Source organism: Lontra canadensis, unplaced genomic scaffold (assembly GCF_010015895.1).
Source record: "Lontra canadensis isolate GAN:19392208 unplaced genomic scaffold, GSC_riverotter_1.0 scaffold19, whole genome shotgun sequence".
Lineage (NCBI taxonomy): Eukaryota > Metazoa > Chordata > Mammalia > Carnivora > Mustelidae > Lontra > Lontra canadensis.
The window spans coordinates 24,090,213-24,111,666 of NW_022631013.1; the positions used below are offsets into that span (position 1 = coordinate 24,090,213).

At 40.2% G+C, this 21,454-nt stretch overlaps 1 protein-coding gene across 4 annotated transcripts in view; it reads left to right on the plus strand.

Moving 5' to 3' along the window:
- The first annotated feature begins 396 nt into the window (after positions 1-396).
- PALM2AKAP2 (PALM2 and AKAP2 fusion) overlaps positions 397-21,454 on the plus strand; it is a 450,166-nt gene continuing 429,108 nt past the window's right edge. For all 4 annotated transcript variants that reach the window (XM_032860820.1, XM_032860821.1, XM_032860824.1 and 1 more), the window contains exon 1: positions 397-511. In XM_032860820.1, the coding sequence (XP_032716711.1) occupies positions 507-511 (5 nt within the window). In that variant the 5' untranslated portion in view covers positions 397-506. The remainder of the gene's footprint in view (positions 512-21,454) is intronic.

The following is a 21,454-nucleotide window of genomic DNA, read 5'->3' on the forward strand; positions in this document are numbered from 1 at the left end:
AGAGCTGCAACCTTGCGGATGACTCAATCGTTTCCCTGAGCCCTCTGGGCTGTGCGGCCGCCGCAGCCGCCCCTCTCTCCTCCCACCGCCCCCCCACCCCCCCCCCCCCCCCCGCGTCTCAGTGCCGCGCCGCCCGTCCCAGGGGAGCCACCGGCGCACCTGGCGCCTCGGGCGCCCGGGCGCTGCGCGCTGGTGGCCACACCGCCCGGCGCGCTGCTGCCAGCGCGCTCCCTCCCGAAACATTTAAGTGGAGTGGCTTGTCTAGCGCCCAGCGAACAACATTATCCAATTGCTTCCCGTTTTACTCGCAGGCTGGGAGCTGAGAGCCTGAGCGTTCACTTTCAACCCTCAAGGGGAGGAAGGGGTGCGGGCGGGGAGGGGAGAAGCTCGCGAAGCTTGCGGCTCCACCTCGCGCGCGGCGCGGCCAGAGCTCCCGGCTCCGGCAGAGGCGAGCAGCGCCGGTGAGCCCCGCAGCAGCGCGCCGCCGGGCCGCCCGGAGCCCCGTGATGGAGTGAGTATCCCCGCGCCGCGCTCACAGCTCGCTGCTCGGCTCTGGGCATGTTGCCATGGCGACCGCGGCAGCAGGCCGATCCCGGCTCGGGTCCCAGTCCGGGATGGGTGTTTAATTTCAGCCCAGTGTGTACGCCTGGTGTTTCTATGGCAGCAGCCGCAGGGGCTGGAGCCAAGGGGTAGGAGCCCCAGGGTGCGCGGTTTTGTGCCGCTGCCTCTCCGCCAGCAGGGCCTCCGGAACGGATGGTGCTACTAAGGAGGGAGGCAGGTTCTAGGCTTCCCCATCCCTGCCCCAAGCTTCCGCTTCTCAGGGAGTTGACTGCAATGGCCATTACTTCCGATTCCTAACCATGTCAGCATTATTGGACTGCAGTTAAAAAAAAAGGGGGGGTCACTGCGGATCGGAAGCAAATGTGGTTCGGTGTGAAGCGTGTCATGGAAGGATGATGGGTTCGTGGGTAATATGAGCCAGAGCGGCAATGCCCTGGCTACTAGAGACCATCGGAGGACCCAAAATAATTGATTTGTTCCTGGGGTAATTGAGAAATGAGACAAAAAGGTAGGAGCAGCAGCTGGGGGTTGAGTTACAACCTTTGGCACCGTGGGCACAGCAAGAGAGGGGTGGGGAAGAGAGGGCAGGGAGGCAAGAGGGGCGTTAACCAGAAAAGACACAATAAAGGGCTTCAGTTGTGGGTTCGAACTGGGGTTTCTTTCTCAGTCTTTGCATCTCTGCGCTGGTCCCTCTCCGGGGCTGCTGCCGCAGCAGGGCCACTGTGACAGGCAAGATGCTCCACGAAAGGGTCAATTCTGGAGTCGGCTATTAGATACTGCTCACTTGGTCAGCTTCTCTGCCTCCTCTTCTTTTCCCACGGATACTCCCTGACGTTGGGGCTTCATGAAATCATATTTCAGCCTGGGGATAACTTCTGGTTTTCAGGTAGCAGGACCTTCATGTCAAACCCAATAAACCCTAGATGCAGCTTTTGTCCTTCTGCGTATCTTATTGTGTAGATGCAATTTAATCCTCACCAACAAGACTGCTAAAGCAGAAGTAAGAGACGGTGTGGCATTTTAGGAGTGAGGAGTTGTAGGTTTCAGCCCCTGGTTGAAATACCCCCTGGCTGGTATTAGTGCTATTGATTTCCTATACCAGTAACTTCTGTCTCTGAGCCTCAGTTTCCCCATGTGTTCAGTGGAGTCAAAGATGCTCCTGACGTAGTTTTTAAGCATTGTTGAGAAGATCAGATAAGCTTTCTATCTCTTCTAAAGGGCATTGTAAATTGTAAGGTGTATACAGATTTAAGGAGTTAATGATTAAGTCTTTGCGATCAGTTTGCCGGGCTTGAGTCCCTGTGCACTTTGCTGAATGACGTCAGTCTCTCTGGGTCTCATTTCTGGAAAGAGGAATAATAACTATTTCATGCAATTTTTGTGAAGATTAAACAAATTGATACATATAATGGTCTTAGAGCCTAGCACAAAGAAAGCTCAATAAATATCCTCTATTATCTAAAAATATTATCTATTGTCTACTATTATTACTGTGGTCTCCAGCATTCTCCATTAACATTTTGTGGGGTTTCAGGTTGGCACCAAGATGTTTTTTTTTTTTCTCCCTCCAGACAATTTATAAAGAAACTTAATGCCCCAAGGGCAACTAAGAGTAACACAATTTTCAAGATGCATTGTAGGTGTGGAGAAGCGACCAAAAGACATAGCAGACTTGCGTACACAACAGAAGCTGGACAGCTTGGCCTTGGACATATTCTATTCTTTTTTTTTTTTTAAGATTTTATTTATTTATTTGACAGACAGAGACCACAAGTAGGCAGAGAGGCAGGCAGAGAGAGAAGAAGGAAGGTAGGCTTCCCTGCTGAGCAGAGAGCCCAATGCGGGGCTCGATCTCAGGATCCTGGGATCATGACCCGAGTTGAAGTCAGAGGCTTTAACCCACTGAGCCACCCAGGCACTTCTGACATATTCTATTCTTATTGCCATTGTTGTTTGTTTAGACAGGGAGACTGTCCTTAATAAGAGAATGAATGTCGGTCTAGTCATAGCATCATGGACGGTTAAGGGATACCCTGGTTGTTTGCCAGGGCAGTGACTTTCATCTCTACCATCCCACATTACTATGCTAATGTATTGCCAATCTCCCAGATTAAAACTGGAGTGCTCAGTAACTGTGAAACAGCTTAAAGAATTTGTAAGTTTCCTTCCTCAGACCCTCCCTCCTTTCCTCTCCATCCTCCAGCTAAGTTTTTGTTCCAGGTGTGCTGATCTCCCACACTCTTCCTCTCCTATCACAGGACCCACATAGTTGCCACAACCAGCCTGCTTCTCTCCTGATCAACCTGGCCCTGGTTTTCCTGTTCCCTTGTGACATTCCAAAGTCCTTCTCACCTTCCAGCTAACCTCTTGCATTTCCAACTGTCTATCTGTTCTCTGTCCCACTTCCTTTGCTTCATTAATGTAATTAACTTTTAAACTCTTTTTCTCTTCTTTCAGAATACCACCTCTTCCTGTCTTGGTTCTAACAAAATTTCTCAAATCCTGTTCTTTCTCTCAATCTAAGCCCTCTCAGAATCTCATCTTAGGTAGGACAGGCTGCTTTAAATATCAGTGAGATAGGGACTCAATTCTTCTTACTTACCGTGTTCAACTTATGTTTATGAGAAACAATTAAAAGGGGGAATAAAACTCACTTCGTCCTTTTATTTTTTCATGTAACTAACAAATATTTGTTGAGATTAGTCCTGGTCAACAAAGCAGTCATGATTCTCACCATCTGAAGTTCATGGTCTAATGAAAAGGTAGATGTTAAAGTAGTAAACACGATTATATAAATACAAAAGTATAATAAATGTTATGGAGGGAAATGCACAGAGAAAATAACAGGAAGGGGATATAGATTAGATTGAGGTGTCAACAAAGCCTCTCTGAGGAGCTGATATCTAATGTGAGATGTAAAGGATGAGTAGGAGTTGGCTAGGTGAGGAGTAGAGGGAAGAAGCACTCTAGGCTGAGAAAGCAGCTGTGCTAAGGCCTGAGGCAGAAGAGATCCTTGGCAGGTTAGAAGAACTGAGAGAAGGATGGTATGGTTGGAGCTTTGGCAGGGGAAGATGGTTTAGAGATGTGGCTAAGTGCAATGCAGAGATATCAACAAGCTTTATGAATGGATATGAAGATAATCACTTGTCTTTTAAAACTTTTAAGCTTAAAAGTTCAGAAAGCTAAAATTACCTTTCCTACTGAAGATATGTAAAATGGATGGCATAGAAAATGTGTCACACCATATAAGATAAAGTGATAGTATCAAAAATCTATAAAGAACTTATCAAACTCAACATCCCCAAAATAAATAATCCAGTTAAAAAGTGGACAGAAGACATGAACGGACATTTCTCCGAAGAAGACATACAGATGGCCAACAGACACATGAAAAAATGTGCAACATCACTCACCATCAGGGAAATGCAAATCAAAACCATAACGAGATACCACCTCACACCAGTCAGAGTGGCTAAAATTAACAACTCAGGAAATGACAGATGCCGGCGAGGATGCAGAGAAAGGGGAACCCTCCTACAATGTTGGTGGGAATGCAAACTGTTGTAACCACTCAGGAAAACAGTATGGAGGTTCCTCAAAAAATTAAAAATAGAACTACCCTATGACCCAGCAATTGTACTACTAGGTATTTATCCAAAGAATACAAAAATACTGGTTCAAAGGGTGCACATGCACCCCAATGTTTATAGCAGCATTATCAACAATAGCCAAATTATTGAGAGTGTCTAAATGTCCATCGACTGGTGAATGCATAAAGATGTGGGGTGTGTGTGTGTGTGTAGTATATAAAATGGAGTATATATAATGGTATATCTACACATAATGGTATATATATACATAATGGAATATATAGACTTAGTGGAAATATATATATAATGGAATATTACTCAACCATCAAAAGAATGTAATATTGCCATTTGCAATAACATGGATGGAACCAAAGTATATATTGCTAAGTGAAATAAGTCAGTTGGAGAAAGACAAATACCATATGATTTCCCTCATGCAGAATTTAAGAAACAAAACAGATGAATAGGGGAAAGGAAGGAAAAATAAGATAAAAACACAGAAGGCAAACCATAAGAGACTATTAACGATAGAGAACAAACTGAGGGTTGATGGGAGGAGGTGGATGGGTGATGGGTTATAAATCGGTGATGGGACACCTGAATGGCTCTGCTGGTTGGGTGTCTGCCTCCCGCTCAGGTCGTGAACCCGGGGTCCTGGGATCAAGTACTGCATTGGGCTCCCTACCCTGCACGGAAACTGCTTCTCCTTCTACCTCTCTCTCTTTGTCTCTCAGAAAGAAAGAAAGAAAGAAGTGATGGACATTAAGGAGGGCACTTGTGATGAGTGCAGGGTGTTTTATGTAAGTAACGAATCACAATTCTACTCCTAAAGCCAATACTACACTATATGTTAACTAAATAAAAACTTGGAGGGAAAAAAAGAAAGAAAATATGTGTCATAGCCAAGCGTCAGTATACTGCAGATATCTGCAACAGGAGAAGGGGATTATCAGTTTTGAAAGCCAGACAGTTTGTACTGTCAGGTACTATCAGTACCTGATAGTTCTGAATAAGCCAAAGTCACTAATTTTAAATGAAATGGAGTAAAATAAACAATGAATCTTGGAACACTGAAAAAATAAAAAACTAAATTAAATTAAAAAAATAAAATTATCCCTCCCCCCCAAAATAGTCATTTGTTCATGAACATTATTGGTTTTAATAAAACAAGAGCATCTCAGTTGAAATAGGAAAAAACAAAGATAGCAAGCAGAGGGTCCTAACTGATTGCACTTGGCTGCTCTCCTTGTTGGGTTGAGTGTGAGATCAGTGTTATATATGGGGACAAACTTTAGTATATGCAGTATTTAATTTGATACCACACCTATAGGTTTTGTTGGACACTTCTCTAGAACACAGCCTTCCAAACAGCATGGGAGCTAAAAGGCACAGAGGATATTACATGGAACTCTTTAAATTGTTTCCATCTCTGCAAACTTTGGGGTCTGACAACGTGGATGGCAGCCTCAGAACTGATCTGATGTCATTTCTACACATTTCCTTTCACCTGTCAGGTGCCTGCTTTCACACAGACATACCACAGGACAACTTTAAAGCATGCAGAGGAAATCACCAAGTATCTCAAGGAAAGTTTCTTCTTTCACATAAACAAATCAAGGCTCATGAAGGGATAAGTGTGGGAAGGATATTGAGACACAGCTGACTTCTGGTTCTTAATATATGTCTTCATTCATGCATTCATCCATTTATCCAGCAAACATGTATCGAATATTTTCTTTTTTTAAAAAAAATATTTATTTGACAGACAGAGAGATCACAAGTAGGCAAGATAGGCAGGCAGAGGGGGAGGAGGGAAGCAGGACACCGTGGAGCAGAGAGCCCCATGCGGGGCCAGATCTCAGGACCCTGGGACCATGACCTGAACCAAAGGCAGAAGCTTCAACCCACTGCCACCCAGGTGCCCCTTATCAAATATTTTCTATGTGCCAAGCACTGTGATAGGTACTGGGAGTAAATGGTGACCTGATCCTGTCTTCAAGGAACTTCCTGTTTAGTCTAAATGTGACTATGGGTGCTCTATGACCTTGAATCATTTTCCTTGGCTAAGTCTGCCATCCGGTTACACAAAGTGTGCCATTTCATGTGTTCAACACTTTGTAGGCTTTGAAAAAATGTGTTTAAAAATGTATAAGTCTTTTTAAATTTTTGTTGTTGTTGTTGGAAGTAATGTTTGCTTTTTACAACAATTAAAATGTTTGGGGGCTTAGTTTATGAAATAAACCTCCCTTTCCTTACTCTTTCCCCCAAGGCTTAGTCCTTGGAGCCTTACTGTGAACAGTTTGGAGGTATCCTTCCAGATATTTTCCATGCAAAGCAAGTAGAGTTGGAAACACATACTGATAGAAGTTTAAATACTTCCTTTTATATAAATGAAATCATACCACATATGTGGTTCTGTAGCTTGCTTTTTCCTCTAAATATATCGTACATACTTTTATATCTCAATATATACATACCTATCATGTATACTTTTATTAGCTGATTAGCATTTACTTTTGGAATATAGTTCACCAGTCTCTTTTGATGAAGATTTGGGTTTGTTGCCACTTTTTTTTTTTTTGCTATTAAATGCAATGTTGCAGTGAACATCTTTGTACATCCTGCAAATTAATCTGTATAGTGCTTTCCAGAAATGGAACTGCTGAGTGAGTGAATATGCATATTATGAATTTTTCTATATATTGTCAAAGTGTATCCAAAAATGTTCTATCACTTTACATTGCCACCAGTAATGTGTGAGTCCCTGTTTCCTCAAATCCTTGACAACCCTAGCCACCTTATATATTTATATCTGAGTAACACATTTATATTTGACTCATCTGACTTTATGTAACCATTCTATCAGTGGTCACCGTCTTTGCTTTTGCCTCACTGGACTACTTGTCATTTTTTTCCAAGAGCACTAGGGAGCCATAAAATACAAACAACAAGCTTGAATCAGGAAGAGAGTGAAAATTATTTACAAACGGAAAACTTAAGATACCTAGTTAACTTTAAGAAGTGATCAAGTAATTTTTTTGTAGAGTTTGTTGTCAAGTTTTGACTTTATTGAATGATTTCTTACTCCTATCATTAAGGAAATCAGAGTATATCACTTAGCATTTACCATTTGTTGCAGTTAGATTGTTAGTTAGATTGTTAGATTAGTTAATTAGATTGTTAGTTACATTTTCAAAGTTTTTAACATTGGCAATTTTGAATTGTAAACCAAATTCTCACAGTTCAATCAACTGAGCACCCATTATGCACTGGGCACTGTTGGAAGCACTGAGAGTAGAACAGTGAACCAAACTGAAAAATGTCCTTCCTTCACAGAACTTATATTTCATAGAAGAGATACAATGTGTATCTACATTAACATCAGGAAGTGATAAATGTCGAGACTAAAAATAAAATGCATTAGGAGACTGGAAGCTGATGAGGGAGGGTTATTGATGATAGGGTAGTCAGGAGACAAGTTTCTGAGTGGGAAAGTTTGAAGAGAGACTTGAACAAAGTGGGGAAGTGAGCTGTGGGGAAGGAAGACCATGCTTTGTGGACTTAGAGTTAGTCTTGAATCTGGATAGAGTCAAGGTCACCACCAGCCCCTTCCTCACTTGCATCTTCCTTCAGCATTTTGTGATGACTTAGTGTTTAGTGGGGAGGTACTGTTTTCAAACAGGGCCCAAGAGTATTATATTCTGGATGCCTTTCTGTTTCTTCTATGAACAAACAAATTGACTGTAAAATTAAATTCATGTATATCCCCCTTCATAATTCTACAAGACATTGTTCTATTGTGTTCTGGCATGGACTGTTGCTCTGGAAAAGTGTGAGGGTGGCCTGATTATTTCCTCTTTGTAGCTGGCTTGCTGCCTCCTTGCCCTCCCACTCTTGCAATTTCTTTCTTTCTTTTTTTTTTTTTTTTTGGCCTTGGTGCTGATAGAATTATTTTTAAACATTAAAGTTTAATAACTTCTCTGTGATATTTCTCACTGCAAGTCACTGTGTCAGGTTTTTCCTGGAAAATGGTACAGTCCTTTGATCTAAAGATTTTTATTTTCCTTTTTTTTTTTTTGTAAAGGCATTTTCTTTATGGCTTTCAATTAAACAATCTACTTGTTCTCTTATCTAAACTGTGTGTGTGTGTGTGTGTGTGTGTGTGTGTGTGTGTGTATGTGTGTGTGTATGCATGTATGTATGTATCTCAGAGTGAGGGGGGACAGATAGCTATTTGGTGCTTATTTGTCACCAAGTGGTTGGCTTAGTTTAGCATCTACAAACAGAAGGGAGGGGGCAAGTCATCAACAAAGGTCATTGTTACTTTCCTTTTTTTCTGCTGTTTCTCTAACCTCCGGACTATGGCTAGACTGGCGGATTATGACTATCCTCTGTGCATGCAGACTAGACCTCTTCATTAAGTTTTTAAGCTTCAGGCTTTCACTGATAATAAAGAGGAGAGAGTTCACACCATCGGTGTCACTCTCTGTGACATCATGGTAGAAGTGTCATCAGTTCCACCATGCTGGTATGGAACCAGCCCCTCCATATAGATGTTTCCCATGTCTTTCATGACCTGTTGATGTCACTCTTCATTCTGGCGTTGGGTTCTGTGAGCTCTCTCTTTACTTCCAGAGAAATTTTTGAATAGGACTTGGAATCTCTAGAGGTATGGATCACCTTTTAGGTTTGTCCACTGTTTCAATAAAACTTTTACTCCTTAGGGCCAGTAATTCTTCTAGTATGTGATTTGGGAATCTCAACTCTGCTAGTTTCATAGTAGATAATTTTTTTTTCAATGTTTCATTCATTTCAGCAGGTTTCAGGGGCATGGAGAGGAAATTTGCCTTTACCATATCTCCAAGTGAAAGAATCAGTGAATCTTGCATCCACTTGAAAATATTACGAATCAGCAAATGTTGGTGTTATTGGAAAATTTGTTGTTATTATAGATCATTTTGTCAATTGGTTCTTAGCGATGCGTATGACAAAATAAGTTTGTGAGTGCTCTTATGAATACTTTGCAGTACAGGAAATTTGAAGGAGGTGTGCATAGTCAGTATCCTCTGTCCTGCCCTTCAAAGCCATCCTTCAGCTTTCCCCACTGCTTACTGCCCTATGAGGCTGACGTCCGTGGACCACATCAGTTTGCTCTCTTGCCCTTTGGTTTCCTGTTGGGTCGGATGAATGCAAGGCACCAGCAGGAGACCCCGAGGTGGAAAGTAGACTGAGGTCAGCATATTTACTCTATGGTCTCCCTTCTGGTAGAACAGGGTGTTGGCACTGGCTGCTTTCCTCAGCTGAAGGCTACAGGTCCTGCCTGTAGCCCTTTCCTGCAACTTTACTTCTGGTTCTCTCCTAGTTCTGGTGACCACTCCCTCCCGTTGCTCCTTCAAGTCTGGGTGAGGCTATGGCTGATCTCCCCACTTGGTTTGCTCCTGGCGTGTTTCACCATTCCTGTTGGTTTCCCTGAACTCTGCCCCTGGTTTTGTAAAGTAGTCCCTTTATTAAGCGCATTTCAATTATCCAGGTGTGAAGCATGCCATCTCTCTCCAGTGGGATTCCCAACTCACAGAGGGTGCAAAGGAAAGAAGTGTGTGAAGGTTTAAAAAAAAAAAAACCAACAGAAAACCCCACACACTTCACATTACCAGGATGGAACTTGGCAACTCTTTATTTGTTTATACATTTTGGTCATTGGAGGTCAAGGCCCCCAAATATGAAGAAGCTATTTGATAACTGTTATGAGTCTACTCATGAACTTAAGAAAGAGAAGCTCCAATGCTATGAGCTACTGAAGTGCTTAGTTGCTTCCCATTGAAAATTTCATTTTTCTTATAACTTATAATAAAAATTCTCCAAATTTGATTCCTCAGAGGGAAAACCAATCTCAGTCTTGAGGTGGCTTAATTAGAATTTTATTTAAGGAAATGAAATTTTATGTGTTCTTGTGATAGGAGAGAACTTTACTATAAAAAAAAAACTAGGGAAAACTATTGTTTTCATGAGTAGAACTTCATAGTATTTGACCTACTATTTAAGTATAAGTCGTAATTTAACTTATCATTAATATCTAACTGAACACTTCTTAAGTTGCTGTCAAATCAATAAAATCTGTTTTGTTTAGTCTTCACAGATAGCACAAAAACATAAAATAGAGTCTAATCAAAAGCTGTGTTTTACAAGTTCTGAATAGGTGGGATCTAAATTAGATATATTTTACTCCATCTATTTTTATATAGTATTTCATGCTTAGAAAGTGAGCTTCAGGGGTGCCTGGGTGGCTCAGTTGGTTAGGTGTCTGACTCTTGATTTTGGTCAGGTCATGATCTCAGCGTCATGGGATCAAGCCCCACATTGGGCTCCATGGTCAGCACGGAGTCTGCTTGAGTTTCTCCCTTTCCCTCTGCCCCTCCTGTGTGCACTGTCTCTCAAATAAATAAATAAAATCTTAGAAAAAAAGTGAGTTATTTAGACTGCTTATCCTGCTTTAAGTACTTCCATTTCTCTGTCAATTATGTTCATTTAATTTATTCATTTCACTCATAATTATTAAGTACCTACTATGTGCTAGCCAGTGCTCTAGGTACCTGTAATATCTAGATAAAGAAAGAAAGAAAGAAAGAAAGAAAGAAAGAAAGAAAGAAAGAATATGCCAGTCCCTGCTTTCATGGAGGCCACAGTCACATGAGGGACAAACGTAGTTGACCGAGTTATTATAATAAAATGTGCTACATTTGGTGCTGGTGGAAGTTTTGGTGCGATACTGTCTGAAGCTATGACATAGTGAGAGGACAGGAGCCTAAATGAATGTTAAAATCTCCAACATTCTATATGAGGTCAAAATCCAAACCTAATTCTTAACCCCTGAGGTTAATTTTGCATAAAAACACCTTGTTTTTATTTTTTTAAAGATTTTATTTATTTATTTGACAGATCACAAGTAGGTAGAGAGGCAGGCAGAGAGAGAGGAGGAAGTAGGCTCCCCGCTGAGCAGAGAGCCTGATGCGGGGCTTGATCCCAGAACACTGGGATCATGACCTGAAGCCAAAGGCAGAGGCTTTAACCCACTGAGCCACCCAGGCGCCCCAACACCTTGTTTTTAATGTTGGGACTAGTCATCTTAGAACTCCTTACGTCACTTTCTAAAACACTAGCCGAGCCAAGTCCAATGTTAAGACTATTTGAATAATTGACAGTCTTCAGATGTTTTTGTTTGCACTAATGAACCTGGGCTAATGCTACCTCCAGGACCAAGCATGTTGCTATCAGTATCATGGTGAATGCCTGCCCCCTTGCGGAATCAGAGACTCAGTTTTTCAGACGACAAAGCAAAGTGGGATGGCTAATAAAGACAAAACAAAGGACAAAGAGCAGTCAAAACAAACAAACACAAACACTTAAAAGAATTGCAGGTCACTGCTAGACATTTTTTTAGACACAGTACTTGATTTGTTTAGCCCTCTGTCGAAATCATATAAAAAGCCTCTTTTTTTTTTTTTAAGATTTTATTTATTTATTTGACAGAGATCACAAGTAGACAGAGAGGCAGGCAGAGAAAGAGAGGAAGGGAAGCAAGCTCCCCGCTGAGCAGAGAGCCCGACGTGGGGCTTGATCCCAGGACCCCAGGATCATGACCCAAGCTGAAGGCAGAGGCTTTAACCCACTGAGCCATCCAGGCACCCCCAAAAGCCTCTAAGTTATGAAAGGTATCTGCTGAACTATTAGCCAGGGAAGCACTCAAGAAGTTGACCTAGAAACTACTGGGAATTCTCCTTCCTTCCAATGCTTTCCTTAGCTTCTTACCTTCCAAGAGGGAGGGACCCAGGATTTGAAGGTAATGATACCATCTCCTCAGAGACTCATGCTGTAATGTGCACAGGAATCATCTGAAAATAGTGTTAAAAGGCAGATCCCAATTCTGTTAAGTTTGGGGAGGGATTGGAGATCGTCTATATTTCCAGCAAACTGCTGGTCTGTGGACCACACTTTGAGTAGCAATGTTCACAGAGCAAAGACACAGCCTAGGGCTGTACATAATGCAAGAGGTAAGGACCTCATTCTTTTACACTTCATCCTTCAAAACAGAACTGGAGTTCAGCAGTCTGTGTGTGAAACAGGCCAATATACAGAGCCAAACAAGGCCCTTTATTTTAGTTGGCATAACTTGGCAGTTCCATGGGAATAGTTAGGTATTTTCTGGAAAATCAGAACAAGATAGGGGGTTGCAAAAAAAAGTGTGTATGAGGTAGATAAAAGTAAGCTTATCTTTTAAAATATGAACTTGAAAATACTTGGGGTCCTAAATAATTTAAAATCCAAAAATATTTTTCTTTGCCCGTTCCTTAATATTTTTCTTTAAAAAAATAGTGAATCTGCTTATCTGGAGCCTGAGGAGTCTGCAAATCAGTAATACCTTGGTATAAATGTCAAGTTAGGATTCTAGAAAGATGATATTCATGTGAGCATGAATATGATCTATTAGGACCAAGAAGCTTGTGGTATTATATTTTCGGAGCGAGGCTGACACACTTAGGGTTCTTTATTAGTGGAAGCCAGGAAAGAGCCACCTACTTCATGAAGGGTAATACAAACAGGTTACTAAGTTATATTTTCGTTTACCTGAGATGGGAAATATCTCCCAAACTCTTTCCTTGTTACGGGAACTAAATATTACAAGGACAATCCATATTGGAGAACTAAACCGTACAGAGCAAGGTTTTGTTAGGGATTCTTGGTTGCTTAAAACGATGGCTCTCCACAACTAATTACATTTTTGGGAATTAAAGCACAGTTCTTATTTTTTTTTATGATTTTGTTTATTTATTTGACAGAGATCACAAGTAGGCAGAGAGGCAGGCAGAGAGAGAGGAGGAAGCAGGCTCCCTGCTGAGCAGAGAACCTGATGTGGGGCTCAATCCCAGGACCCTGGGATCATGACCCAAGCCGAAGGCAGAGGCTTTAACCCACTGAGCCACCCAGACGCCCCTGAAGTTCTACTTTTTAAGATCTCTCTTTTTTTTTAAGAGTTATTTACTTTACTTATTTATTTATTTATTTATTTGAGAGAGAGAGAGGGAGAGAGAGAGAGAGCAGGGGAGGAGTGGAGGGAGACCAGAAGACTCCCCGCTCAGTGGCGAGCCCCACATGGGGCTTGATCCCTAAACACTGAGATCATGACCCCAGAATGAAATCAAGAGTGAGATGCTTAACAGACTGAGACACCCAGGCACCCCGAAGACCTTGTTCTAAAATTCCAGTCTTCCGTTATATCTGTGTCTTATTTTGATACTTTCACTTTTCTCCCATTCATCCTTACCTTGGGAATTTAAAAAGTGTTCCTAAGACCAGAATCCCCAGGTTGATTAACAGAAAACCTTTGGCCCTTGTCACCCACTGCCAAAATTTGCCCACTTCAGGAGATTGGTCAACTCTTGGGGTTGAATCTTGCCCTCCATAGCCACAGAAGCCAGGGCTGGCTGCTGGTGCAGATCCTGGGATCTGGCTTGGGGGGTGATGGTGGTGGAGGGCTGAGGAGCTTGGGGGGAAAAGGGTAGCAGAGGGCAGGAAGGAATGCAGACAGCCGTCAACACAAAAACCTACAGGGCAAAAAATGGTGAAATCTGCATGGGATCCTTGGTGGCTATTGGTTTCTTCAGTGGGGAAAGCTGCTGGCTTCCTCTGCAGAGCAGGTCACTGGGAACCGTGGTCATTCCCGTTGCGTGGCTGATATTGGTAGTTCCTGCTTTTCTTCCTTGTTTCTAACTTGTCTCTATGCGTCCCTGCCTTGCCTGTTTCTGGATGGGGTAAAACCCAAGTGGGTCCTGAATGTCGTGTCCTGAAAGGCTAAGGAAGCTGGCCGTTCACCCTGCTCTCTTTCTCAGTGAAGGGCACTCTTTCTAGCTAGAGAGTTCCCTCTTGGCACTGAGTAGTGCCAGCCTTGGGGACAGGATGCTGTAGGTAAAATGAAGCTGTTCTTCCTTCCCTGTTTGTGTGGTTGTTTTTGTTCTACTGTGTTACTTTCTTAAGAAGACTTCTGATCTCTCTCAGAGCTATTTTTGTTCATGGATAGCTGTCTGATTATTGATCTTTGTTGGGGGGTGGTGTCCCATACAGAGGTTGGGATGGGACTATACCGCTGTCTTCACAACATCAACCCGGAACCTAATAGGAGCTGTGTTCTACTTCCAATATGTTTGCCTGTCTTTCATCATGTCATAAGCCATATCCTTATAGTTTTGCTTTCCAAGTGATACTAAGGTGTGAGTTCCAGGAGGGCACCACAGCTGGGGGTGTGAGTATCTTGATACTTGCAAAGCTTTAGCTGTCACCGTTTTGATTCATAGAAAGAGAGATGTGTAAGGTGGAAAAGCAGAAACCGGAGATCAGAGGTAATACCATTGCCTCCAATCTGCCTGTTCCTGGAGTGGAAGCTTAGGCTTGCAGTTGGTGAAGAAAAGTCACCTACACTTAGACGATAAGCTTATAAATAGGTCTGCTTTTGGGGAGGGTAAAAGATTTGGCCTTTCCACCATTAACTTAGCTACAGGCTTTTAATAGATGTTCTTTATCAAAATTGGGACGTTCCTTTCTTCCCCTGGTGTGCTGACAGTGTGTTTGTTTTTTAAATGAACAGCAGTTTCATTTGTCAGATACTTTTTTTTAGATCTGATAAGGCAATCCTGTGGATTCCCTTTGCTAATATTTTGTGGAGGTTTTTACATCTATATTCGTGAAACATATTGTTTATAATTTTATTTTGTTGTGATGCCCCTGTCAGGCTTTGGTATCAGTGTTATGTTAACATCATAAAACTCTGGGAAGGTGCTCTTCCTTACCTATTGTCTGGATGAGAATATGTAGAAGTAGCATTAATTCTTCCTTATATATTTGGTAGAATTCACCAGTGAAACTCACTGGGCTGAATTTTTCTTGATTAAAAGATTTTTAATGACAAATTCCAGTTGTTTAATAGATATAGGGACACAGATTTTAGATTTTTTGTGTGTGTTATTTTTAGTAAGTCACATTTCCAAGCAATTTGTTCATATCGTCTAAGTTCTATCTATTGATAAAATCTTTCACAGTATTCTGCTGTTATCTTTGTAACATCCTAGGAATCCATAGTGATATCCCTGATATCATTCCTGATATTTGTTATTTTTTATTTTCTCTCTCTTGATTAGTTTTCTTTTAAATTTTTAAAAATTATTTCTTTATTTTAGAGAAATTGAGAGAGATATCAAGTGGGGAGAGGGGCAGGGGGAGAAAATCTCCAGACAGACCCCCCAGTGAACAGGGAACCTGATGCAGGCTTGATCCCAGGACCCAGAGATCATGACCTGAGCCAAAACCAAGAGTCCCAATGCTTAACTGACTGAACCACCCAGGCACCCCTTGATTAGTTTGAATAGAGATTTGTCAATTTTGTTAATCCTTTCAAAGTACCAACTTTTGATTTAATGTGTTCTCTATCGTTTGCTTTCCACTTCATTGGTTTCCATTCCTTTCCTTTTTATTTCTTGTATTCTAAGTATCTCGAGTTTATTTCATTATTTTTCTAGTATCTTCAAATGAGGACTCAGGTCATTAAAAATATCTTCTTTTCTAATATGAATACTTCAAGTTATAAATTTCCATCTAAGCTGTTTAGCTGCTTGCAACGTATTTTGATTTGTTGTATTTTCCTTCTTTTAAAAACATTTTTTGTTAAGTGATCTCTGTGCCCAATGTGGGGCTCAAACTCACGACCCCCAGATCAAGAGTCACATTCTACCAATAGAGCTAACCAGGCACCCCTGTTGTATTTTCATTATCATTTAGTTTGAAATTATTTTCTAATTTCTATGTAATTCCTTTTTCGACTCCTAAGATACCATCTAGTATCATTTTCCTTCAGCCCTAAGAAATTTTTTCCACTTGGTTTCTATGTGACATGTTTATAATGGTGACAAATTCTCCTGCTTTTCATTTATCTGAGAATGTATTTTTAGCTTCATTTTTTGGAAGATTTAATTTATTTATTTGACAGAGACAGAGACAGCGAGAGAGGGAACACAAGCAGGCTTGTGGGAGAGGGAGAAGCAGACTCCCACTGAGCAGGGAGCCCGATGTGGGGCTCAATCCCAGGACCCCAGGATCATGACCTGAGCCAAAAGCAGATGCTTAATGACTGAGCCACCCAAGCACCCTTTACCTTCATTTTCGAAGAAGATTTTTGCTGAATATAGAATTCTAGGTTTGCAGGGCTTCCCCCCCCTTTCTTTTAGCACTTTAAAGATGTCATTCTGTTTTTCACTTTCAATATTTCTAAGTAAGTCATAATTTTTATCATTGTTCTTCTATATGTAATATGTGTTTTTTCCTTTGGTTGTTTTTAGGATTTTCTCTGGTTTTCAGCAGTTTAACTATAATGTGCCTAGATGCAGTTTTCTTGTAATATTTCCTATTGGGGTTCTGGAAGATTCTCAGCATATATTTTTCAAATACTTTTCCCACTCCATTCTTTATGCTTTCCTTTTGGAACTCCAATTATTCACACAGAGGAGTGCTTGATGCTATCTGACAAGTCATTGAGACTCTACTCATGTTTTTGTACTTTTTAAATTTAAATAATTTTTAAATTTAAGATAGTTTTTAGATTTATATAAAAGTTGCAAAGGCAAGTTACAGTTCCTATATGCCCCATACCTTGTTTCTTGTGTTGTTTGCATCTTACATAACTAGTGTACATTTGTTGCAACTCGGGAAAGAACATTGATATATTGTTATCTAAATTCCACACTTGATAAAGATTTCAGTAGTTGTTCCCTAATATCCTTTTTCTATTCCAAGATCCAATCTAGAACACTACAGTGTTGTTAATTATCATACCTCCTTAGCTTCCTTACCTGATCTGTGACTGTTTCTTGGACTTTCCATGTTTTTTATTATCTTGACAGTTTTGAGGAGTGCTGGTCAAGGTTAATTTGGGTTTGTCTGATGTTTTCTCGTAGTTAAAGTGGGATTTGGCTTTTTGGAAGGAGACCGCAGAGAAGAAGTGCTAGTCTCATCACACCATTTCAAGGAAACACAACATGATTTATTTCTGATGATGTTAACCTTGATCACCTGACCAAGGTCATATTAGCCAAGTATTTAAAAAGGAAAATACAACTTTTTGAAGTTACTTTTCCCCCTTTTATGAGGAGGAGGAGTTAGGCTCTACCTTCTTGAGAGGGGACTATCTGGATAATTTATTTGGAATTATTCTGTAGGAAGACTTAATTTTCTCCACCACTTATTTATTTAGTAATTCATATGTATATATATACATCAGCATGCACTCAGGGGTGTTTATTTTATGCTTTAGGTTATTATTTCCAATACTACGTTATTTATTTTGTTGAAATGTTTCTACTTTTGTCACTAGGATCTCTCTCAGGTTGTCCATGATGTACCTAGAGTAGTTTTCTTCATATTTCTCCTGCAGTGTTTTGGGCTCTCAGTATATAAACTTTTTTCACCCCATTCTTTATCTTCTCCTTGTAGGAGAAGTTATTCATATATTAGAGTGCTTGATATTGTCCCCTAGTCACTGAGGCATGCTCATTTTTTCTAATTTTTTTCTTTGTATCATGCTTCTATTTTAATAATTTCTCTTGACCCATCTTTACGTTCCATGTTTGTTTTTTTGCTTCTGCATTGTACAGTTTGCTGTTAATCTTATCTGATAAATGTTTTATTTTCATTTTGATTCTTTGTTATCTCTGTGAGTTTTCTTATATTTTCACTTGTAATATCCATATTTTCCTGCAGCTTTTTTAAAAAAATATATACTTACCACTGTTATTTTAAAAGTCTTTATGTGCTAATTCTAATATTTGGGTCTTCTGTGGGTCTGTTTCAATTAACTATTTTTCTCTTTGTGACTGTGGGTCACATTGTCCTTTAATATGCCCAGGAATTGGCAAATATATAATGTACATTAAGGATAATATATTGTAGAGATTCTGGATTTGGTTATACTCTTTTAAATAGTGTTATAATGGTCCAGAACCTGGATACGCAAAGGCTGTCCTTTCAACAATGTGGCAGGATATAAATCAAAACCACAATGAGATATCACCTCACACCAGTTAAAATCACAAAAATTAACAAGACAGGAAACAACAAGTGTTGGCAAGGATGTGGAGAAAGGGAAGCCCTCTTACACTGTTGGTGGGAATGCAAGCTGGTACAGGATGGAGGTTCCTCAAGACATTAAAAAGAGAGCTACTCTATGATCCAGTAATTGTACTACTAGGTATTTACCCCTAAGATACAGGTGTAGTGGGAAGAAGGGGCACATGCAATAGCCAAGTGGTAGAAGGAGCTGAGAGGTCCTTCAACAGATGAATGGATAAAAAAAGATGTGATTCATATATACAATGGAATATTACTCAGCCATCAGAAAAAATGAATACCTACCATTTGTATCGACATGGATGGAACTGGAGGGGATTATGCTAAGTCAAATAAGTCAAGCAGAGAAAGTCAATTATCATATGGTTTCACTCACATGTAGACTCTAAGGAATAGTGCAGAAAACCATATTGAAAGGGATGGAAAACTGAAGGGGGAGAAATTGGAGAGGGAGATGAACCGTGAGAGACTTGGACTCTGGGAAACAAACTGAAGGTTTTAGAGGGGTGGTGGGGGGATAGGGTCACCAGGTGATGGGCACTAAGGAGGGCACATTTTGTGATGAACACCGGGTGTTATACACAACTAGTGAATCATTGAACACTACATCAAAAACTAATGATACAGTGGATAAATGAACATTAAAAAAAAAAAAGTGAAAAAAAAAGTGTTATACTACCTGGTAATTAATTACTGATGTGCTCCCTTAACTTTGTGAAAATTTAATTTTGTGTTTTATTAGGGAGTTCTAGTCCAGTGTTGTCTTTAGGCTTCGGGTACCCTTCTAATGTGTGGCTCTCCTGGGGTTTTAATGGAAGTTCAAGGTTTTAACACATTTCTTTATAAAGACAATTGGTGAAAACATATTTCAATAGATTGAGGGAGGTATTTTATGGGCAGATCTTGCCAGATTGAAAATCTGATTCTTCTCAGCTCTGAGACTAGCTTGCTTCTTTGTCTTAATCCTCTATTTTAAAGAAATACTTATGAAAATACAAATAAAGGAAAAATTGGCTGAATTTCTGCATCTTAAAAATCAACTAATTTTTTTTACACAAAATAGAAAAATTGACATGTTTAAATTTAGTGGATGAAGGTAAACCCAATGTGCTTTTGAGTACTTTATATTCCATTTGTAATATTTCTAAACATCTCAGGCTTATTATCTATTAAAAAAAAAGAGCAAAAAAGACACCAAGATACTTGGATTTTCTTTGAAAAATGTGTGTATATCTTTCTAATCTGATGTTTTCTAGTCTGATGTCTAATTTTCTAATAGTCATCATCAAATTAATTATGAAGTTTGATGACTATGTGTTGATAGGCTCAAGACTCATCCAGTAATCTAACCTTGGCAAAAGCTCTAAATAAGCAGAGTTCCCATACTTTGCTTGGCCATATTGGCTTATGTGTTTGTCATTATTTTTTAAATCTCTTTTCCTTTTTACTACATATTAACAAAATACCTCATCATTTTGTTAGCCAAATTCTGTCTATAATTAGAGCCCCAGAGTTGTTTGCTTTTAAACATCTCAATCATCCCAGGGATAGTTCAACTTTCACATTCCAATCATCATTGTTCTAATTATAAAATATAAGAACAAAGCTTTTCACACCTCCCTGATGGGAATATTTTGCCATCAGACTTTGCTTAGTCAGAGACTTTGCTTCCTTCTTTTCAGTCTTATCTAGATACAAGTCTTATCTGGCGTTTTGCCTGCCTCTTCTCCATTTGTACTTATCCAGTCTTACCTGTGTCTTGTCTCTCTGAGATGATTCTCTTTACTTTTGCCATGCCTATAGATTTTTGAAATGATGATGAAAGACTCACACATCATCGTATCTACTTATTAGGTCCTAAGGCAGCCTGCCATGCAAAATTTCTAACTAAAATATCCAGAAGAGACTAAAAAGACAAAAATGTTCAACTCTCAAAATTGAGGCAAATGACCTATGGTTATCCTGTGGAAAGAATTTCCATTAATTTTAAAGTCAGTGGAACTGGGAAAAGGACAGGGGTCTTCTATCCATGCTTTGCCTCTGGTAAGGTAGTAGCCTCACATACCCAAAAGGTTGAGAGAGCCCACCTGCCGCCATCTTGCATAATCATCTGTTCTAGTCAGAAAATCAGGCAGCTTTTCTCTATTCATTTCAAAACATATGTTCTGTGACCACTGAGCCAAGAAAAGAGAGAAATTGTTGTTTGTCCACTTAATTTTGGAGTATGGCTGATGAGCAATCTACATCAGGACAAGGAGATGATAATTGGATGGATGTCAGGATGTTCCTTCAGCTAGGAGATACAGGAGGGGAGAACAGACTTAGATGAAAGATAATGAGTCTAGTTGTATGCATGCTGAGTGTGAGGCTCCTGTGGTGTTTTATTGTAATCATTAAGCTTGAGGAACTTTAAGATTTTTATTTATAATCATTAAGACTTTTCAGGTAGATTCAAGGGAATAAGTGGTAAGAACTTGGCCATGTGACTAGAGTTTAAACTAGAAGTGATATGGATTTAGAAAACATAGTAGTTGTAGTCAGGATATGGATGCAAGAAGAGAAAAGAGCCCTAGATAAATCCCCAAGGGGCGTCAGCATTCTAAGTGCAGGCAAAAGTAAAGGAATGAGCAAAGTTCGGGAGACACAGAAGGAGAGACGGAAAGTTGTCAAGGAGAGGTTGGTGTCAGAACCCAAGGGAGGTGAGCGCTTCAAGAAAGAGAATGGTTCACAGTGTCAAATGCTTCAATTTAGGTAAGGAAGTAAATAAGTATGTAAGCTGAATGTATGTATTATGTAAGATTACAATGAATGCAGAGAAGTGATGCTGTAATTGGGTACCAGTTATCTGTTGGTTATCACTGACAAAGACATGTCATAGGAGTGATGGGATGAAAGTGAGATTCCCATGTGTTGAGTGAACGACAGAATAAGTGAGGACTACAGAAGTCTTATAAAGGGGTGTCTGGCTGGCTCAGTCAGAAGAGCGTGAGACTCTCGATCTCTGGGTCATGAGTTTGCATCCCATGTTGAGTGTCAAGATTGCTCAAATAGATACAACTTTTTAAAAAGTCTTATAGAAATTTGACTTTGAAAGTAATATTAGGGGGTGCCTGGGTGGCTCAGTGTGTTAAAGCCTCTGC